This window comes from Zonotrichia leucophrys, chromosome 2, assembly GCF_028769735.1.
Source record: "Zonotrichia leucophrys gambelii isolate GWCS_2022_RI chromosome 2, RI_Zleu_2.0, whole genome shotgun sequence".
Taxonomy (NCBI): domain Eukaryota; kingdom Metazoa; phylum Chordata; class Aves; order Passeriformes; family Passerellidae; genus Zonotrichia; species Zonotrichia leucophrys.
This window is the reverse complement of record NC_088171.1, coordinates 151,097,533-151,119,888: the sequence shown is the minus strand read 5'-3', so window position 1 is coordinate 151,119,888 and position 22,356 is coordinate 151,097,533. Positions and strand designations below refer to the sequence as shown.

Sequence of the window (22,356 nt, the reverse complement as noted above, 5' to 3'; positions counted from 1 at the left end):
TTAAAACTATTGATTTTTTTTTTCTTCAGTTTTACTACTCTCTGCAGTTCCTGCAGGATCAGTTTAATGTTTCAAGTCATGAGGTGATGACCCATCCCAAGGGTGTATCTGGTAGCTGCTGGATATAAGGAAAGAAACCACGATGATATTTCCCTACATTAACACCCCAGTACCCAATGCCACAGGATCATTTTACCTCAAGTCATTAGCCTGAAATCCCTACCAAATAATGTTCTCATATCCATTAGGCTCTGCAGTGAAGTGCTATCATGTTGAAATTGTTCAGAATGACCTTGGCTTTTAAGTTCTCAGTTTATAAACCAAGGAAGAACCGCCTTGAAATAATGGTTTGTTAATACAGAAAGACATTTACATTGGGAAAAATATTAATCTGATTTTCCTCAGCACTGTATCAGCTATGATCAGTGTCTGTAATCAAACCTGGAACCCTGAGCATGGACACCTCTCTAAGCCAGCCTTGGGCTCCAGGAAATGCAGCTGGGCTCACCTGCACATCCCCAGAAGTCGGGCTGTGGTAAGCCCTACGGAAGATCTCTGTCATGTTCCTGAGTACATCCATGGTGGACAGCAGGTCCCCACTGTAGCTGGTCCCATCCTGGGAGATTTCCACAAGGTTCTGGAGCACATCTGACAGCCCATCTCCCATCAGCCCACGCTGAGCTTTGGCAAGGTGTTCCCTGGTCTGAGAAACAGAAAAGAAATGCTAGGAACACTTTTAGGGACAGTCAAAGTCGAGTTAATGAGCTCGGTGAAGGAATTGCCAGGGGAAGGTTTTTGACCTCCCTCAGAATTCAGAGTGCAGATCAGATGAATCTGACAATCTTTGCTGGCCTGAGAGACTCTGGTATTTTTAAAATTATAGAAAAGAGTGATATCTTCTAAATTATCTTCCAAGTGCCTCTAAAATGACTGAGAACTGAATTTTTCTATTTTGCCCACAAAGAAGAAATTGTCCCACTACAAAGTTTCTTCTGTTCATAGCCTAACAGAATATTTATGCCCCAAAAATCTTGTTTTCTTACAATCAATTTGGAACTATTTTAGGGCAGATTATACCTTACTGTGAACAGGAGAGATCAGTTCTCCTAAAGGTGGCAGGAGACCAGCAGAAATTCCTCATAACAATGAATTTATGATTAACAAAAATTAAGATGCTTATTTAAAAGTGATGCAGCCACAGTTATAGTTAATGACAATGTGATATGAAAGGTCTGGAAAAACCCAGATTCTGCCAAGCTGGATATTAAAATATCCTGAAAGGAACCATCTCTTGTCCATGGAGTGCCCATGCATCACAAGGTAGGCAGAAAAAACAAGATAAAATCAAGGTAGAACTGGAAACTCTTTTTTTCCCTCTTTTTTTGTAACTGTAGCCATGCAACAATCATTGGGGAGGATCCTAAACCTGCAGAGCTGAGCAGGGGCTGCCTTACCATCATTTGTATGTTCCTGTAATCAATAGAAACACACTTGATGTACGTTGGAGGCTCCCAGTAAGCGATGCCTTCTTCATCTAAGATGCATCTTCGAAGGATCAGCCCTGGAAGAATGAAAGAAACAAACATAGGAGTGAGGACAGGATGAAAGGTCAAACATTCAAACATTTGTCATGAGTAGGAAGTCATGGAACAAGAGGACACACCTTCAAGTTGTGCCAGGGAAGATTTGGGATGGATATTAAGGAAAAATTCTTCACTGAAAGAGTGGCCAAGCACCAGAACAAATTGACCAGAGAAGTGGTGGAATCACCATCCATGGAAGTGATCAAAACAGGTGTAGATGTGGCATTTGAGGGTGTGGTTTAGTGGTGGATCTGGAAGTGCTGAGTTAATGGTTGGACCTGAGGATCTCAGAGGTCTTTTCCAACCTTCAGGATTTGATGGAGATCACCCAGGACTGGTCAGTGCACCAATTCAGACTCAGCTACCAGCACAAAGGGCATCAGAGGCACCTGCAGATGTCTGAACAAGCCTTTAGGGAGGATTATCTTTATTTCCTTCTCCTGCCTTTTACTACTGTAGAACAGCAGAAGGAACTGGGCAGGAAAACAAAAATTAACAAATTGAATGCGGCTAGTCAGGGTGAAGAGAAGCTTTCTTCTGCCCTAGTGGCAGCATTTTTCCTGGTTTGGGAAGCCCCACGAGCCTCCCCAGGTGGTTTGGTCTGGTACTTGCAACTAAAGCAGGGCTTGTGCTGCCCACGCAGCCTGGAGGGGAATAAACACCCAAAAGCACCAGTTTTACATCAGCTGAAAATCTCTGAAAGCTGCTTCCAGTCCTCCCCCAGGCCTCCCTCAGCTCCAATCCACAGAGGGCTTTGCAGTGGTAATCACATGCCTTGTGATGTGGAGGAACAGACATATCAGAGAGGAGGAAAGGGAGAGGGATCACCCTGTCCCAGCTATCATGATGCCTTTTGGAAAGTCTCTGAGGATCAGGTTTGCTGGGTCTGCAGTCCTTTTGCTGCTGCCAAATGATTCAGTGACCTTTCTTTGGGTACAGCCCTTCTAGGACAGCACTGGGGATGATACTGACTGTTCCAGCTGAGTCAAAGAGAGCTGTCTGCATCCAACCCTCTCTCTCAAACAAAATAAAACTTTTACACATTATTGACACTGCTGCCACTATTTTTGTTCCTTCCTGGCAGTGAGGAACATCCAGCTGAGGACAAACCCACCACCAGCATCCTGGAGCCTTCTCTTCACTACCTTCCACTCCTGTGGCCACAGGTAACACCTGGATGCCCATATCCTTTTACTTTACACCAGAACAATCAGACCTTCAACTTGAGTGCTCAAAGAAATTTTTAGAGAGGTGCTGAGGTTTCCAAATGTAAGTGGACAACAGAATTCAGATTTCCTGAATTTTTAGTGTGGCAGTTGAAGGTCAGGAAGGATACCACTGAGAGGTTAAAAGTGTTTGTGAACATAACTGATGCCAATCATTTGCACGTGAGAAGACCATGATTCTAAAGTTTAGTTTTGAATCTCACATTTATAAATTATTAATTATTACATTTACAAAAGAATATATTATTGGCGCTGCTCAGGTATATAAATTTCAAATAAACACAGATTTAATTTTTGCTTGACAACCCCTTTAAGTTTTATTACGCATTGCCACATAAGAAAACTGAATGCCTTTGAGTTCTGAACGAAAAGAACAAAATAATGGACAAAATATGTCTCATACAGCAGCTGCTTTTATGGGCATTGGAGAGAACTGCAACACCCAAATCCTAAAGTTCTACCTGCTCTACAAAGCTTTTTGTAGATAATGGAGGGAGGGTATCTTAGCGTTCCTTAATTTCAAATTTTACACAGGGTGAATGGAAACCACCTCAGATTATCCAGTAGCAACTAAGATGTTTGTGCTTTCACAGCGAAAACAGAAACCCAGATGGAGTTAATTTAGCCAGGGACAAAGGGAGAGAAGTCCACATGCCTCTCCTGTCTAGGACACAAAGGATGAAGGATCCCCTGATGAGAGGCCACCTGCCCACCATGCAGTCACCCTTACCAGTGGCATTGCGGGGACACCGGACGGCGGCAGCATCCCCGGCTGGCGTCTCCTTCCAAACCACGGGGCCAAGACTCTCCTCATCACAGATTTCATGGGGCTCTGCCAGGAGAGAAAAACTCTGTTGGTGAAGCTTCCTCCTCAGCAAGGACATGGAAAAGGGAAGGATGGGAGTGTGGTCTGTGAGCCAGGAGGTTTGAGCTGCACTCCCAGCTCTGCCGGTGCTTAGTCCCTCACAAAGTCACTTCACCTCTCTGGAATTTGTTCTGCCTGTCTCAAAACTGGGCATTCATCCACACCAAGGATTAGCTCACTAGAATCCATGGGAAAGTCCACTCACATCCTTGCCTTGCGGCAGTTCTTTGCAAGAAAACTGCTGTTGCTACCCTCTACTAAAGAGTTTTATTCCTTAAATTTTAATGGGCAGATCTTTTGTGAGTGAGCTCCATGACTCCACACTCCACCTCTTCCATCCCTCAGGGTATCACCTTCAGTGTTGGATGTATCTAAAATGAGGCTTGGCATGAATCCGTGGATTAGGAATGAAGGAAAGAACAAGCAAATGAAAAGACAAGATGGACACATCCCCTGGGTGGTCTTCATTCTGCCTGCTTCCATCTTGTGCACAAAAGAGAGCAGATCTGAGCCCCAGCAACTTGGAACTGCATCAGAAGCTCATTTCCAAACACTGCTGCAGAGCACAGGAGCCTACAGAAATGTGTTTTGAGACATCACAGAAAAAAAAAATCACTGGAAGGATGGTTTTGGAAGCTTCTGTCTGTGGGTGGAGCTGAGTCGGTCCTGGAGTTGGTGGGATCTGGGAGAAAAACATTCACTACAGGAGGTTTTTGTGCTGAGAAACTCATTATTTGCAACATGTAAAGCAGAGGGAGCCATGAGGATGGTGTTAAAGCTATTTGTCACTCCTGAGGGAGGAAGGAGAAAAAACTTGATTTAATAGTTTCTGATTACAGTTTTTATTCATTGTGCATTTTACATTATTCAATGTAAAATTTCCAACACAAAGGAAGATGAGTTTGTGCCTGCAGCTGGTCAGGACATGTCCCACTGCTGCTCTGGGACTACCCAGGGACCAACCTGGCTGTGGGGAGAGCTCAAACCTAAATTATGGGCATGGCAAGTCCTGCTTCTTTGAAGAACTCCTAGAGGACCCAGCAAGCTGCCTGCACATCACTGCTCCTGCAGGCAGGCTCCAAGACTGCCCCAAACCCCAGCTGCAGTTCAAAGATGAATTCCTCCCCAGTAGACACTGGGAATGAATAAGCTGAATTCTCTGCCTGGAAACAGATGCTCCTTCCCCTGGTTTAAAGTTCCCTTGTGAGTAATCACTATTGTGATGGAACTCCGGAGGGCAGCGGGACCCCAGCTTTGCTCTGCACATGAGCAGGGCTCATCCCTCAGCCAACAGCTCGTGGCTTCTGCAGATAAGCCAGAACAGGGGTGGAAAAGAGGCAGTTTCATTTCCAGCCTGCTGACATGGAGCTGTGGGGCAGAGAGATTGAATAACCCAGTTGTGACAGCACTTGGTCACCCACAGAGCCTGTCCCAGAGCAGGGAGATGATTTCCAAACTCTTGTCCCCGTGCTTTGTTCATAGTCAAAGATTGTCCCATGGCTCACAGGAGGGTTCTGGGGTGTGGAAGCTTCCAGCACCCTCAGCTACAAAGCAGCAGAGCACATTAAAAAGCAGAGAGGGAGAATGTTCACATGTCTTCTCCCCTTTTCTCCCCTGCTGGCCTGTCAAAACTTCCTGGTCTTGTCACCCCTGCAGTGTCCCTGTGGACCACTGAGGGATGCTGTGGATCAGAGATGCTCTTTAAAAATACACTGATTGGAGTTGTCTTGCCAGTGAGCACAGGAGCAATTCCCAGGCCAGGAGAGAATCCTTTCCTTTTTTCTTCCTTTTTTTCTTTTTGATGTTGCTTCACAACAGAATCCCTTTTACCAGAGTAACCTATTTGCACTGGGAAATTTTAATAACTAACCCAATTAAGTTCAATTCTTCTGCTCAAATCGAATCATGCCAGCATGTGATACTTTCTGGAGAACAAATTGAGCGGGTTTATTTTTAGCCTCTGATGTTTTCCCCACCTTTTCCTTCCCTTGCAAATTAACAACTGCAGCGAGACCCTTCTGGCTGTGAACCCTGGCAGGCCCCAGTGCCTGAGACTTGCCTTTTTCCTTTTGAGCACTGCACAGGCATCAACCCCTGCGGAAAAAGAAGAAAAGATCGGGCTTGTTCTGCCAGGGCCCCAGCTGGCACACACTGAAGCTGAACTAAATCTGCCTCACTCTGTAGACACCACCAGACAACCCGGTGTTAAGATTTTCTGTGGCGAGGGAGAGCTTTGTGGCAGAGTTAGAAGAGATTCTCACACGCCACTGCTAATTGAGAGGCACAGCTTGTAAGGAGAGGTGATGCCTTTCATTAAGAGTGTAGCTGGGAAGAGTGACAAGGCTGTCACACAGCTTCTTTCTCTGTCATCTCTGAGCTGAACGTGCTGGAACTTCCATGCTGAAGTCCTTTGGCTTTCATCTCTTTGTCCTCAGCACTTTGTGAGGGAGTCTGAGGGGTTGGCTTGGCCTCCACATGGAAGATCTGCCCCCGGGTACTCCTGCATCAAAACTTCTGCCTCCTGCCCTTTAGGGAGATGCCCCTTTCCAGTAGGAATGCTGGGATACTGCCATGAGAATCTCTCCTGTCTCTCACTGAGCTGCTCTGACAATTAATTACCCTTTCAGTCAAAGCTCATGGCCTGTTACAATCGATGCAATCTGACTGCAAACATCACAAAGGCCATTGATTCCCCACCAGCAATTTCACCAGGCCCTTCAACTCAGATTGAGGAAGAAAGCAGAAATGGTGGGCAGACCTTTTTTTTGGTCTCTGTATAGTCTGAGAGGTAGACAGAACATTCCCACTTGGAAGTGTTCACTCCAGTTTATTTTTCACATCCAAACTCAGGTTTTCAACTGCCTACAGCTCACCCACCCTCCATTCAGCATTTACACTCTGCAGGAGGATAAGATTTGGGTAAAGCTCTGGCAGATGCAGACACATCTTTTTCTTAAAAATTTCTACTGCTGTGCAGGCTTCCCAGAAGTCAAGGGTGGGAAACCTGTGCAACATCCTCAGCACTCAACAGCTTCATAGATTTGAGACTCTGATACCAGTTTTTGCTACCAAACAGTTTCTCTTTTCCTCTTGTAACTCTATGGCAATGAAAAGATTAAACCACCAAGGCAGGGCTGGTGTGATTGACCAAATATTCACTGAAAGCAACACAGCTGCATTGGATTCTGCAACAGTTAAATCAAGACCTTGTACCTTGTACCTGGGTCATAGGTAGGATTTTATTAGATTACAACCCTTTGTAGCGTTCAGATCTCTGACAAATAACATGGAAGCCATTCCTAAAATCCAAAATTCTGCCTCTTTCAAAGGAAAGCACGAGGGGTCTGGGGTACATACCAGGACATTTTCTGTCATTGCACTGCTTGTACTCCTCCTTGGGGCCCTGGCAAGTCTCCCCACCGAAGAAGGGGCCGTAGCACACCCGGTCACGTCTCTGAGTGCCACCTCCACACGTGGCAGTGCAGCTGCCCCACACTCCCCAGGCCTGCCACTTCCCATCCACTGAAAACAAAAAAAAAAAGGAGGAAAAAGAGGGGAAACAGCCTGTTATGTCCCAAACATCATCTGCAACAGAAGGAATCAAGATCCAAAGGTGAGCAGAGGAACACAGGGTGTGTAGGGCAGGATTTGGTAGGAAGGGAGGTCTCCTGCTTTGGATCTTGGCCTGATCCTTAACAGACATTAAATCAGAGTGTTCCCATTCCCATCCCATCAGTCCAAGGGTGGTTTTGTGTTATTCCTCAGCACCTCCACGCTCTGCAAAAGCAGCCCTACCTCTTTCCTCAGGCTGAGATTTGGGGCTGTGCTCATGAACACTCTTCCCATGGGCAGGGATTCAACCTGGCAGCCATATCTGCCAGGCCAGTTCCACATCTGGAGTTCACTGGGAATGTGCAATGTATGTGTGAAAATAGAACTTCATGGAGAAGGTCTGGCTCAGGGATTTAGAGAGACCAGCACAGCCCTTGGGCAAAAAACCATGAAGAGACCTCAAATAAACCTCCCTCCAGCTGTTTCCATTGCACTGATGCTTCATGTGCCTTAGAAAAAGGTTTGGGATGTTGTCTCATTCCCTTGTATCTTCTCGCAGCATCTTTCCAGATCCAGTGGAAATGTGACTTCTTTATGTTAAAAATGACATTTATCAAAATTCTGCTTCTTTTACATTAACAATGGCATTTATCAAAGCACCATAAAAATGTTAATTAGCCCTCACAACAAGCCTGCAAGGTAGGGAAACCTTCTCCTCTGCTGTGCCACAACAACTCAGTGACAGAACTAGAACAGGGCCTAAGTGTGATCTTTACAACTTGGGCTTTAATTTTGAGTTCCCACATCATCTCAGGTTGAATAATTCCTTTTGGGAGGGCAGGAGATCCATGCCTGAAGTAGACAAAAATTACCAAATAAGAGGGGCAGCACAAAATCCTGGTGCTTTATTTAGTGATATTTTATGCAGTGGAAAGTATGACCTGAGTTACTTTGACAGGTAACTCTAAAATCAGTGAGACAAGTTTGTCTTAAAAATGATCTGTGAAGCCCATTTTTGTCTTTAAAGATCTCCCTAAGTTGCAAAGAAAGAGTGAGATTCCTAAACATCAAAACCTACTTGAGACCATGTAGGAAAATCCAACACCTCTGGTAAATACTGCAGATAATGATGCTATCAGAGTGTAAAGGGATCCTCTGAAGAAATAGGTAGAATAATTCCAGTAGGAATTATTATTATTACTGTTGTTATTATTATTGCTGTTATTGCTGTCATTACTATTAAGTCACAGGTGAGGGAAGTGACAAATCTTACACAGACACGAACAAAGGCTTTATTGTGACAGACCTTCTCACTGATAAAGTTTAAATCTGAGATACAATGGAGGATCCCCCATTTGCTTGAAATATGACTGGGAACATTGAAATGGTGGGAGGAGAGGAACAAAACAAAAAGAGGATGGAAGCTGAAGCCCTGTGGAGGCAAGGGAAGGGTTTCATTGATATTTTCATTGGAGTTTTTTAAGCTCATGCTGAAAAGCTGATATCTAAGGTTAGAAAGACACATTCCCTGTGGGCAATCACTCACCTCTGTGGGGTCTCCTGAAACATTTGCCAGCAATGGATTTTGGCTGGCATATGTTGGAACTTTGGATACTAAAAGTTTTGAGTTTTTTGTCTTGAGGGGCACAGATTCCTGCTTTAGAACAGTAGCTAATCCTTCTTCTTCACCTTGTTCTTCATGGGTTTGGGTGGTATTTTATAATTAGAATAGTCTGCATTGCGGACTTCAGGTAATTATTGGTTAAAAGTGAAAATACTTTAAATATAATTTCTTAATTAGATAGTTTAATCTTAACAAACCCTATAGAAAAAGATAGTTCACCATTTTATAGCTAGTTAGTGGAATGCTGTAAAACTCACAACTTGTAAGACTGTAATATAAGCTATTATTATATATATTATATATATATAATATAATTATAAGCTATAATATAGAATATAAGAAATCTATAATGTAATGTAGATTATAAGAAATAATAAACACTTAAATCTGAACACAAAATACTGTCTCGAGCAATTTCAATCCCAACCTTAACAAAAACAAAACAAGAAACCAAAAACCAACAGGCACGGTCTGTTGGAATGATCCAGATGTGCCAGAACGGGCTCAAGTCTTCCTCAAATAAACACTTTACTGGGATTGCAGAGGAAGATGGGCCAAGAGGAAGAAGAAGGCATTGTCACCCACCTGGGCACTGGCGCAGGAAGCAGTCGCGGGTCTCCACCCAGTGTCCCTGGCACTCGGCTCCGCCGTAGGAGGGCCCGTTGCACTCCCGCGTCCGCTGCTGGGTCCCGTTGGAGCAGGAAGCGGAGCACGAGCTCCAGCTTGACCATTCGTTCCAGTTGCCGTCCACTGAGTGGCCCAAAGAAAGAAAACGAGCGGAATGTGAAGACCTTTCCCTCTGGGAAGAGCTGCGTGGTGACAGCCTCTGGCCTTTGCCAATCAGGGACCGAGGAGGGGAGATCAAACCAGAGCCACAGAACTTCAAAGAGGGCAGAGATTACAAAAAAAAAGTTCGGGTGACTGTGGCAACAGCGATTCTTGGGATCCTCTGAAGCCTCCAAGAGTCTCACAGGATGCAAGTAACATTTTAATGTGCGGTAACATTTTAATGTTCCGCACTCCACGTAATACCATAGAAGTTGAAATTGTTGATATTCCGACATGAAAGTCCAAACTAATAACGTTGCCAATCACAACACAACATCACACCAGAGAGTGTGGCTCATGTTTTCACTAAACACTTTGAAGGGAACACTTCATTACTGTGACATTTCCTATTTGGAGCCATCAGCACTTTTTTAAGGGACCCATTTTCAGCAGAGCAGTGCATGAATCTGTGGAGAGTGAACTTTCTCAACCATGCAAATTCTCTGTTTTTCATTAAAGCACAGCCAGAAACTCGAATCACAGTGTTATTGACAGGAATCCACCATTCCATGGCTGGAAAATGTGGAAGCAAAGGTGTGCTCCAACAGAGGACTGGGAACAGGGTGAGTGTGTGTGGTCAATGTACTTCTCTCACAGCTGAATTAACTCTGACAGGCTGGAGATGTTTCACCCAGCAGTGTCTTTGATAATTAAATAGAGGAGGGAGGGACAAGGAAGATGATAGGGACGGGGTTGGAGAGAAACAGGAATATGTCTTATTATCATGGTATGGACTGAAGCATTCCCCAGTGTGGTGGTTACACCCTAATTGGTCCCTGATCAACAGATCCATCACCCAGACTGCTCTTCCTGAAGCATTTTTCTCATTAACAGTGGTCATCATGCTCTGTTTACATCTAATTAGCTGCTAGATCTCACTTGGGAAAAACAACCTGAATCTCTGAAAAGTCTGAATTCTGGCTTAAATCACATTGCAGCTAGTTTTTTTGTTGTTTTTTTGTTTGTTTGTTGTTTTTTTTTTGCTTTGCTTTGCTTGTCTGTCCAAGAAAAATAAATTCCAACTGGTCCCCCATGTAATCTGCAAGGAATTGATCAGCCCTGTGCAATGCCCATTGCAATTGAGAAGTTTTTGTTTGCAAACTCAGTTAAAAAAAAATGTTAAAAGCATCCAAATGAGCAACTGTTAACTCAAAGGGGATCACAAGGTGTGCAAAATCAGGCAGGCATAAATGCATCTCCAAAAGGTGCTAGTTTTTAACAATCCAACCATTTATGTTTTTATTGTGCATAAATTCAAGGCTTCGTGCCAGTGCCTATCAATCCCAACAAGGGAAAATGTGAAACACAGTGTTTGACAGGTGATTATTCTTTGGAAATGATCTAAAACTCCACCAAGTAGGTCCTACCAGGTATAAATTAGCGTGGCATTTCTGACTGAAGGCTGTGCTGCTAAGTTTCCATGGACTGATCATAAAATCATGGAATCATGGGATGGCATGGGTTGGAAAGGTAAAGATCATTTAATTCTACTCCCCTTGCACTATCCCAGGTTTCTCCAAGCCCTGTCCAACCTGGCCTTGAACACTTCCAAGGATGGGGCAGGCACAGCTTCTCTGGCCTCATCACCTTCACAGGGAAGAATTTTTTCCTAATAATGATGCTGCCTGCCCCTCATAAACATTTCCCTGTGTTGGCAAAGTGAGACTGCATTCACCACATTCAATGACATTTACCAAAAAACTGCATTTATAAAAAAAAAGATTTGCATTTTTCCAACACACTCCCTGCTGCTGGTGATTGGCAGCTTATCAGGAGAGCAAGCATTTGGAGATGGCAAAATAAAGGAGTCAAATTCATAATTTGGTCGTTCAGCAGGGGATTGGGAACAGGTAATTTCCTTGTAGTTATTCACAAGCTGTAATTTCAGAAACGTTTTTAAAAAAGAGGAAACAAGGGTGGCTGTGCTGCCCCTCCAGGCACCTTGCACTGATGCAAAGATGCTTCTTGGTCAGGATGCTGAGGGGTTCCCATCACAGCCACTGCTAAGGACTGCTTGGTGCCATGGTCACACCACAGTGGGGGTCTCTCAAAAATGTTCATTGTGTGATGAAGGCATTGTTTTCCTTCTTTTTCCCTTTTCCAAGGACTTGGGGCCTAGCCTGTGTCCTAGGACGTGGGGCCTACCCTGCTCCTCCACATCTCAGGAGGAACAAAGGCCCTGTTGTCCCTGCAGCAGAGTATTTTTATCAACTGTAGCCAAAAATCCTCGGAGCAGGGTGGTAATAAACACTGAGAGTGTCTGGGGTGTCAAACACCCATTGTTGTGCTTCAATGATTCCCCCAACGCCGCTCTCATTTGGCGCTGCCAATTCGCTGATTGCCTTTGTGGCACTAATTAGAGCTGAAGCCTTGCAGTTGGGCTGCTTGTCTTTTCCACTGCTGTTTCGGTCCCGTATTTATTTGTATTTAAATTAATTATGGATCAATGTTAACTCAGGGTATGCTTTATTGCCCAAGCAATGCCAGCTCTGACTTCTTAAATTTGTCTTTTTATGACAGAGTCAATTTGGTGTCTGGGAGGTTCTTATTCCAAGTAGAGTCTTCTGGACAGCAGCCAAATATCCAAGGATAGTTACTTGGAGTGAAAACTCGATGGGAAATGCCAGGAGGCTTCTCACTGTTTTCACAAAGTTCTCATCCCTCCCACAATCCCTCTCCTCCTCCGGGGACATAATAATGTCTCATAATGATTCTCATTAAACTGGAAAAATGTCAGTTGACATTATCCAGGGATGGGGAGGGAGTTTTGGGGAGCTCGCTCGTGTACAGATTGTGTTCACCAGGATACCCAGAGTTAAATTAAGGGGGACTCTGCTGTAAACCCAGGGCCTGTCAGAGGAAAGAAACCTCTGGAGCATAAGTGGATTTCAAGGTGGTAAAAGCAATTTCACCTTGAGATTCTTTCTGATGTTTCAAAGCGAAACTTGAGGAGAGGAATTTGGAAGTGAAATTCAGGGGCAGGGAAAAGATAAAAAGATTAAATTTGGCATGGGAGGCCATTAGGAGTCTCTTAGTTTATCTCACCACCCAGAGCAGGATCAGCCACAAAGAAAACTTGCATTTAAACAGAATTAATGCACAGAGAAGTAAAACTATTAATTAATTCCAGAACAAAAGACCCAGTCAGGCAAAATAACTTGAAACCATTCAGTGGGGAGTAAGGTGAGAAGCTTAAGATGGTCTTGGAAATAGGAGTGGCAGCCAAATCCAACACATGTAAGGTATCCTCTGCAAGAGACCACACAGGGCAAACCTGAACCTGAGACATCTCTGAGCTGAACAACCCCAGAAAACACCTCTGGGTTGCTTCTTCCATGAAACCTTTCCTCAGGATCCTCCTTGGGGTAGTTCAGAATTTCGCTGGAGTCAGTTCAGACCTTCATGTGCTGTGTGAGGGACACCGAGCTGGGGAGACCTGCTGGAGGGGAGCTTTCAGATCTGTCACTGTCCCTACCTGGGCAGAGAGCGATGTTGCAGAACTTGGTTTGCTTCTCCGGGCCCTCGCAGGGGTTCCCACCGAACTGGGGTGGTTTGCAGGTGCGAGTCCGGTCCCTGTAGCCTCTCCCACAGGTGGAAGAGCACAGGCTCCATGGAGACCACTCATCCCAGGTGCCATGCACTGCAAGGGAAGCAGAAGAAGTGACTTTTCTTTCCCACAGGAGGCCTGAGGAAGTGAGGGAGCCCACAGGGCACAGCTTCTTCCCACCCGGAATGAGCAGCGTGTGGGAAGCTGGAGAACAAACCAGCCCAAAATGTGCAAGAGGAACATCAAGTAATTTCTTATGCTTTGCTATCAACACCAAGTGTCTGCTGCTTTCCAGTCTTTGAAATAAACCAAAATGCACTTTTAGCTGATCTTAATTTTTCAGAACTTTGAGTCAATGGGGCATTTTTTAAGCAAAAGATGGATTTAGCTAGAAAGGAATAAAACCCCACTACCCTTAGGGAAGCATCATCACCATCATTTTGTTGCTTCTTTTTTTTCCCCCCTCCCAACATTTTCTCATCGAATCCTCAAAGACTACAACATTTTAAGGCTTTCAGAAAAGCTGCAGTCTGATTATTATATATACTGCAGTCTGATTATATATATATAGATTATTATCATAGGTCAGTAACACCTCAGAGGCAAAGTTAGGGAGACCTGGAAGGGTAAAATGGAAGGGGCAACATGCTCCAACAGTGCTCAAGACATCACTGGTAGCTCCTGGAATTAGACATCTAATTGATTTTAATCCAATCTAATTAGCCTTCTAATCTATATTAATCTAATCTTCTCCAATCTAATCTAATCTAATCTGGCCAAGTTATTTATGGAATTTTAGTCACTATAATCTCCAGAGGCCAAATGTTATAAGAATGTACTGATCTCTCTAAAGAGACTTCATCCCTTCCAGCTTTACCAGAGAAGCTAATGCCAAATCAATAATCCTTCAGAAAAGAAGAAAAACAAATAAACAGGGACTTTTCTGGTCCTTCATCAGTTGTTAATAGTGACTGGTGCCCCAGTTTCAGGAAAGGGGGTTAAAAACTAATTCTCACCAGGCATCTTGCATGATAAGAGATAACCAGAGGAGGAAACAAAAGAAGGAACATGGATGGTGATTTCACCATGGATGGTGGTTTACCCATCATAGAATTGTTTCTGAACAAAGATATTACTGGTCAGGAGAAATGAATAACATTCTTAACAGCAAAAATTCTTCAAAATAATCATAGAAACCTAGAATGGTTTGGGTTGGAGGTGACCTCAAAATTCATCTCCTTCCAAATCCCTGGCATGAGCAGAAACAGCTTCCACAATCCCAGGCTGCTCCAAGCCCTGTCCAACCTGGCCCTGGACAATACCAGGGATGGGGCAGCCACAGCTTCTCTGGGCACCCTGTGCCAGGTCCTCACCACCCTCACAGGGGAGGATTTTTTCCTAATATTCAATCTAAACCTACTCCCTTTCAATTTGAAGCCATTCCCCCTTGTCCTGTCACTAAATACTCTTTTAAAAAGTCCCTCTCCATCTTTCTTGTAGGCTCCAGTCTCCTCAGAAGAGCCTACAAGAAAGATGGAGAGGGACTTTTATTTTTTCACCAAAACTTTTTTTTTCACCAAAATTGTTCCTGACCTGGAAATGCCCCAAAAGGCACCTGCCTGCAGGTGTACTGAGTTGGACTTCAGACAGCATGGTATTGTCCACACCATGTAAAGCAGGTGCCGATCTTGTGGTGCTTGGTCTATCAAGAGTCTCTGTATGAGGCCTTAAGGCATGAAGAGAAGGATCAGGGAATAAAAACCATCTCCCTCCAAGAATTGCAGAATCATAGAATGGTTTGGAATGGAAAGGAACTGAAAGATTATTGCAATATTCTTGCTTGATGTCTGGGAGGAATGATGAGGAGGACTCCATCTTATCAGAAGGCTAATTTATTACTTTATTATACTATATTATATTAAATAATGCTATACTATACTAAAAAATACAAAAAAACTTACTAAATACTAAAAATTAATAACAAAAACTCGTGACTCTTTCCAGTCTCAACACAGCTTGGCCCTAATTGGCCAGTGAGTCACAACAACTCACACTAGAGTCCAATCAAGTAATCACTTTTGGTAAACAATCTCCAAACACATTCTACATGAGCAAAACACAAGAGAAGCAAATGAAATAAAAATTGTTTTTCTTTTATCTGAGGCCTTTTGCTGCCTTTCAGCTTCCCAGGAGAAAAACCCTAAGCAAAAAAAAAATCATGTTTAGAGAATGTGAATGCCACAAAGGATCATCAAGTTCCAACTACTTCCCACTATCCCAGTTTGCTTCAAGCCCCATCCAGCCTAACCTTGGACACTTCCAGGGATGGATAAACCACAGTTTCTCTGGGCAACCTGTGCTAGGGCCTCCCTGAAATATCACAGTGGAGACACCACAGGTAGCACTGTCCCAAGTTGCTCTAAGCCCCATCCAACATGTCCTTGGACACTTCCAAGAATGGAGAAGCCACAGCATCTCTGGGAATCTGTACCAGGGCTTCCCTGAAATATCACAGTGGAGACCCCACATGTATCACCATCCTAATTGCTCCAAGCCCCATCCAACGCAACCTTGGGCACTTCCAGGGGTGGATAAACCACAGCTTCTCTGGGCAATCTGTGCCAGGGCCTCCCCGAAATATCCCAGTAGAGACACCACAGGTAGCCAATCTCCCTCCCCTGCTGGCCACCAATACCTGGGCACACGGCAGAGTTGTTGCACTGTCTCTGCTCCCGGAGAGGGCCGCTGCACTGGGTGCTGTAGGAAGACGAAACGCAGAACCTGGTCCTGGTCTGCCAGCCCTCCCCGCAGGTGGTCGAGCACACGCTCCACGGGGACCACTCCTCTGCTGCAGGGTCACCTGGAGGGGTTGGAACACAAGGTGAGGATCTTTGGCATCCTTGCATCTCAGGGGAAGAGGTTTCCAAGTGACGCTTGGCTGGCTGTGGGATCTGTGAGGCTGCAATGTGTCCTGCAGGTGGGGTGAAAGATGGGTGGGAGGGTGTGAGGGCATTGAGGAGAAAATGTGAGATTGAGAATGGGCTAAAGGGGTTTTTTGGGAACTGTGTAGAGCTGTAGGACACACACATGAAAAAAAAAAATTAAGAAAAAGGATGCTATGGAAGCATCAGGTCATTGGGAAGGGCAAACTACACCACTGAAGGTGGTGGAGCCACTCCAGAACACTGTGAGCTGGGATAGGGAACTTCCATTTAGAGATTGTACCAACAGAGCTTAGACAGAGTATATGTATCCATAACTGTCCACTTTTAAGTGTTCAACCCCTTTTCCTGCCTTCACACAAACTGGCAGAGGAGGAGCTGACAAAGTAGAAGGTGATGGTGCCTAAGAAGGGTCAGCTGATGAAACCCCCTGAAGTTTTCTTGGCATCTCCTCTACCTGTGGAGATCTGCTGTGAGCATGTGACACAGAACAAGGATGACTCCTCCAGGGCATCACACAGTCCCTATCAACTGCTTATCTGATGGGGCAGCATTGGAAAAGCAACTAAAAATATCCCATTGATGGGGGTGAAAAGCACTGAGATGTATTCCCTTTGTCACTAATATTCCTGCTGCGGCTGTTTCAGCAGCCACAACCTCCAAATAAGTCACCCTAAGTGTGAAATGAGCAGGGAAAGGATGATTTTCCATTAGTTTTCACAGTCAATATTCTATCCCTTGAAGAAAAATGCTTTTCTTCCCCATATGGAAACAAAAACTGGCTTTGTTCTATTTAACCAAGCCATGCATTGTTTGGGTTTTCGTATTTTTCATGGATTGCTAATAATTACACATAATAAACCTGGAATGTAGCATTTGGTATGTATAGAACACAGTCATATGGCAAAAAATAAACACCAGCATAACAGAGGGGCAACCCCCTCTCGTGACAAATTCTTCAGAACCTCAGACTGCCCTGTGTCTCATCCCAAAAGGACGCATTTGGGAAACTGTGGGGGATATGAAGGATCACAGCACTGGTAAATATGACTCCAAGGGCCATCCAGGGAGCTTGGATGTGCTACCCCACACCACCACCCCGTTCCCTAAAAAAGCTGGGCAGAGGATGTTGCATTAAATTTTGTGTCTGCAACATGGAGAAGGAAAGAGACTCTGCAGTTGGAGATCTCAGTGAGGGTTATAAACCAGCTGCATGAAAATGTCAGAGCGGGAACTGTGGTGGGGACTGTAAAGCTTGGTGACCACCAAATTTCCCAATATTGCCTAAAACTGTTCACATCTGGGTTTTTCCTCAGGGTAGTATATTTAATTTAAAATTTATTTATATTTATATTTATTTACTACTGTTTTCCACGTGCAATGAAATTTCAAGCATTTGTGGCTCTCATCAGTCTGCTCTTTGGGATTTTTTTGGTATTTATCTGTGTTGCTTGCTTTGTGTCATGCTTTTCAGCACATCTGCTTTGAATGTCTCCTGTCATTCCAGCAGCTGGGAATTAAAAATACACCCACTGATTGAAGCCTGTTGAATTAATATATGTTGAGGGGAAAAAGTGTAGAGGAAGACCTGTCTTTGCTGTAAAACTGACAGGATTTCACTCCTTCATTTGTTGTCTGGACACAGAAAGTGGTGGAGGTGAGGATCAATCTTTCCCTGCCTCATCTGTGTCATTGCAATGATTATCATGAGATGCAACTGCTGATGTTCATTAAGCCAAAGTTGCTCAAAACTGTTTCCTTTTTGTCTTTTATTTCATTATTCTGCCCAGTTGGTCCCAGTTAAATGAAAGTTATAGACCACTGGTCCTTCCCTGGGATGTGTAGGAAACATTGTGTGTTTCTAGGCTTTGAGGCTCCAGGAAAACATCAGTCCCATGTCCTGTTTCACAAGTATCAGATCTCCTGGTAGAGACAGATTTGCATTTCCATGGCAATTTTCCAGAGCCAGAGTCCTGCTATGCTCCAAGCTCACCTCCAGCAAATTACATTTGGGGTACCATCACTTCATAATTTTCCATCCAGAGTATCCCAGACTCCAGCAGATCCCTCTCAGGCACACAGATCCCAATCATTCCTTCTCCCTTGCTGGCTTGGATGCTCCATGAACCCCTGGTGGCTTTGCATTTCCCCATCCACCCTGAGCAACCTCCCCAGTTCTGCATCCAGCAGCACCCAGTCCCTCAGGGGCTGGCAGCTGGGGTATTTTGGTTAAACACTCCACGTTTGGGCCCCAAAATCTTTCTGGGAGGCCAGAGGTAGGACAGGGGAAGCCTGCAAAGACACAGGAACCTCCTCCATCAGCAGCTCTTGGCATGGAGAACCCACCATGCCACAAACCTCCCTCTCAGACCTGGCTGAGGTTTTGCAATCTCCATATTCAGAAGAGTTCTTGTGTCACTGGAGGAATGAATGGCATCTCTGAACCAAATCCCACCTCTCCTGCCTCTTTCCTCTTCATTATTTCTGGCTTTTGCCCTTTCACAGCAGAAATAGCTGTGCTTAGAGGTAAATCTCCTCAATTATGGTCCCTCACATTGCATGAATCTCTGGCTTTTAAACCCATAATACAGTTTATTTTCTAAGTGCTGGTGACTCCCTTGGGCTTGGTGTCATTCTGAACCAAGCAATTCATCTCAGTCCACTGGGACATTACATCCAGCCTAGTCTCAAGCCTTGCACAAATTTAACTAATTTTCAAACCAAGCAAGACCCAGTTCTGAGACACTCTCAGGCATGAGACAAATTCATTCTCTACTTGAGAGAAACACAATAGTACCCATCATCAAAACTACGAGTGAGAAGAATTTCTGCACTCCTCTGGGTCAAATGGCAGCAAATGCAAATTACTGAGTGAAGCATATTGCAAGTATTCATCCCAGAAGTGGATTTTTACTCTGGTTTTTGATAGAATGGCAAGATGTCTGCCATGCTCATTGGGTTTGAAAGCTGCCTAGTCCAGCTCAGTGCTGTTTTGTAATTCAACCTGCCAGAGATTATAGAGGCATAGAATGGTTTGGGTTGCAAGGAACCTTAGAGGTAACTTATTTCAACCCCCTGTCATGGGCAAGGACACCACCCATTATCCCAGGTTTCTCCAAACCCCATCCAACCTGGCCTTGAACACTTCCAGGGATTGGGCTTCTTTGAACAACTTCTGCCAGGGTCTCACCATCCCCATAATGAAGATTTTTGTTCTAATATTGAATTTAAATCTACCCTCCTTCAGCTTAAATCCATTGCCCCTTGTCCTGTCACTCCATGCCCTTGTCCAAAGTCCCTCTCCAGTTCTCTTGGAGAATCTTTAGGCACTGGAAGGGGCTCTAAATTCTCCCCAGAGTCTTTGCTTCTCCAGGCTGAACAGCCCAAACTTCTTCAGCCTGTGTTCATAGCAGAGTGGCTCCAGCCATATTTTCTTTATCCCCAGAGGAGAAGGGGTCAAGCCCTGCCCAACATCACCACCAGAGCCTGCAGGCAGCTATCTCAGCAGGGCTGACTTCTGATTAGTCCTGTGATGCCCCAGCGTAGCTTGGGGACTAACAGGATTGTCCCAAAGGATTTTTCAGGGCTCTCTACCCCACTTGAAGTGGAAAAATAGCCCTTGCTGCTCCTACATATCCAGGTGCAGCAGATGGAGAGGATCCAGCAGGTGCTGCAGAATGAGACAGGCTGGGTGTTAATCCACAGGGATTTGGCACTGCAATCCAGGATCATTCCAGCTCCTGGCTGCAGCATCCCCATCAGTGCCTGCAGCTGCTCCATGACTCCTCTTCCCTCAGCACTAATGGAGCAGCACATCCCTGCCATCCCTCTGCCAGGAGCCCTTCCAGTTTGGGGGTCTGTCAGTCTGACATCTCCCCATGTGCCTCTCTCTGCTCACATCCTGCTGCTGGCAGAGTCCTCCTGAGCCAGGAGAGCCCATGCCAGGGACCTGCTGGGCTGGATCTGGCTCCTGTGCTGTTGCTGGGGGAGGCACGTGGGCAGCCAGCAGCACCCTGGCTGAGAGCACAGCCCTGCCACAGCCTGGGGCCAACAGGACCTGGGAACCAGGAATGTGAAGGGCTGGCAGGGGAAAATGCTGCTCTCCAGCTGGCCAAGGCCATCCTCTCATCCTTATGAGATGGCATCAGCTGATTTCTGTATTTCATCTTTTTCCAGGTCTTGAGCAGTTGTGAAATGTCTCATTCCCTACAATCTGTGCCCAAAGGGAAGTTGTGGGCTTTGCTTCTGCATCCTCAGCTAAAAAAATTCCCTCTAATCCCTTTGTGGACTGTACCCTCTGTGTCCACACTTCCTCCATCCTGATTTCCTTCCAGCCTGGGACAGCCACAGGGATGTGGGAAGCTTGCAGCAGGACAATGCACATCTCCCAGCCCATGCTGCCCTCAGGGATGCCACAGCCCAAGCCAGCCATGCTACAGCGGTGGCCACAATGGCAGGGAGGTGACAGAGACGTCACTGAGCCCAGCTCCAGCACCCAGCTGCACGGCAGGAAGAAAGGCCTAACTAAAAACCTGATGGCTGAGTTACAGGCTGGAACAGGAGCTCTGGGGAAGCACCTGGGACCAGGCAGAGTAGGAGCAACAGGGGCCTGCCTTGAAGTGCCTTCCCTTCATTTGGACAGAGATTAAGCTCAGCTTTTCCACGTTGTAGCAGTGCAAGAGTCCTCCCTCTCCTGCAGGTTTTACCAGACTCCAGGGATCCATCCTGCAGGCAGTGGAGCTGCTCTCAGTGGAGGGAGCAGAGTCTGTGCAGGGTAGAGAGGGAATTGAGGCTGACCCCTGCTCTGTGTTTAAAACCACAGCCCCAACAAGTCACCCCCAGGCACTCCACACCACACAGACTCCTGATGCTGCTCAGTGGCCAAGTCCTCCTGGGCTGGGTGGAGCACAGATAAACCACACCAGAATAGGACCCTCTTTTATTTCTAATCAAATCACCTCTCTGAAGCCTTTCTAGAGCACAAAATGCTGGCAAGGTCACTGGGCAGTGATTTTTAACCTGTGGCCAGGTTCAGCACACTGTGCTTTGCCTGAGACTCCTGATGTGTTCAGATCCTGCCACGATACACAGGCATGAAGGGAGAGCACAAAACCTTTGCAGGCTGAATCACAGAATCACAGGATGATTTGGGTTGGAAGGAACCTTAAAGATCATCTACTTCCAACACCCCTGATCTAGTGGGACAGCTTCCACTAGACCAGGTTACCCAAACCCCCTTCCAGTCTGGCCTTGAACACTTCCAGGGATGGGGCAGATCAGATCTGTCAGAGATCTAGGTTGAATTCATCCCCATCTTCCCAGATCATGCTGTCTGATATTACTACACATTATTCCCCTTCTGTGGCAGAAGGCTGGAAGGTCCTGCTGCAGAACCTACTGGAGACAAGTCCTTGCACAGCACTAAAGACCCAGGGACAGAGGAAACCAATCCTGCCCTGTCCCCACCGAGCCCTGCTCACCCTCTCTCACAGCCAATGGGAAGGCATGACATGGACATCAGCAAAGGGGCTGCATTGCACCAAGGTCAGCTTTGGCTTCATGAACCACGTGTGCTTGGAAAATTCAGACAAAGCAGTGACTCAGAAGTAGGCAGGGTGATGGCAAAACATTCTGTGGGATGGATGTTCTTGCCAGGGCTTTGTGTCTGTCCCTTTTTGCCTTCTCTGGCCAATGGTGACAACACAAAACCCTGTGGGGTGATGGAATGGGAACACAGGGGGCAATGACCACTGGTTCAGCATGTGACAACACAGGGGGAGCATCCCCCACACTGATCTGGGGGGAAGGAGATGGTTTGGGAAGGGAAGGAATCATTGAAACAGTGCAGAGAGCCCAGCCCAGCTGGGCAGTGCAGTGAGCAGAGCAGTGTCCCAGCTCCAGAGGCCGCTGTGGGAGGTCAGATCTTACCTATTTGAGGTGCAGGGTACCCGTAGTGCTGCAGTTCGTCAGGGTCCTCTCGCTTTCTGTTATCTGTGGACCTCAGCGATTGGCTTCTGGAATTATAGCGTCCATTGGCTATGGCAAGGTAATGGGTCATGTAAATACACCTCGGTTCACTCTGCAAGATCTTTCACTACAAAGGTTACACGCGTTAACAACAGCCACCTGCCACGTTCCCCTGACGTGACCACCTGCTTTCCAACCCCAGCACCCCTGGCCACCACTCTT

General features: G+C 45.7%; 1 protein-coding gene across 12 annotated transcripts in view; it reads right to left on the bottom strand.

Moving 5' to 3' along the window:
• The window catches only part of ADGRB1 (adhesion G protein-coupled receptor B1), a 291,313-nt gene that overhangs the window by 133,372 nt on the left and 135,585 nt on the right, over positions 1–22,356 (bottom strand). For 10 of the 12 annotated variants that reach the window (XM_064706752.1, XM_064706756.1, XM_064706758.1 and 7 more), the window contains 8 exons: positions 22,096–22,203; positions 15,921–16,085; positions 13,155–13,318; positions 9,436–9,610; positions 7,032–7,196; positions 3,540–3,641; positions 1,455–1,561; positions 509–703 (listed from right to left, as the gene is read on the bottom strand). In XM_064706752.1, coding sequence (XP_064562822.1) covers positions 509–703; positions 1,455–1,561; positions 3,540–3,641; positions 7,032–7,196; positions 9,436–9,610; positions 13,155–13,318; positions 15,921–16,085; positions 22,096–22,203 — 1,181 coding nt within the window. Of the gene's footprint in view, positions 1–508; positions 704–1,454; positions 1,562–3,539; positions 3,642–7,031; positions 7,197–9,435; positions 9,611–13,153; positions 13,319–15,920; positions 16,086–22,095; positions 22,204–22,356 lie in introns of all 12 variants that reach the window. The other 2 variants (XM_064706755.1, XM_064706764.1) reach the window with 1 other exon arrangement.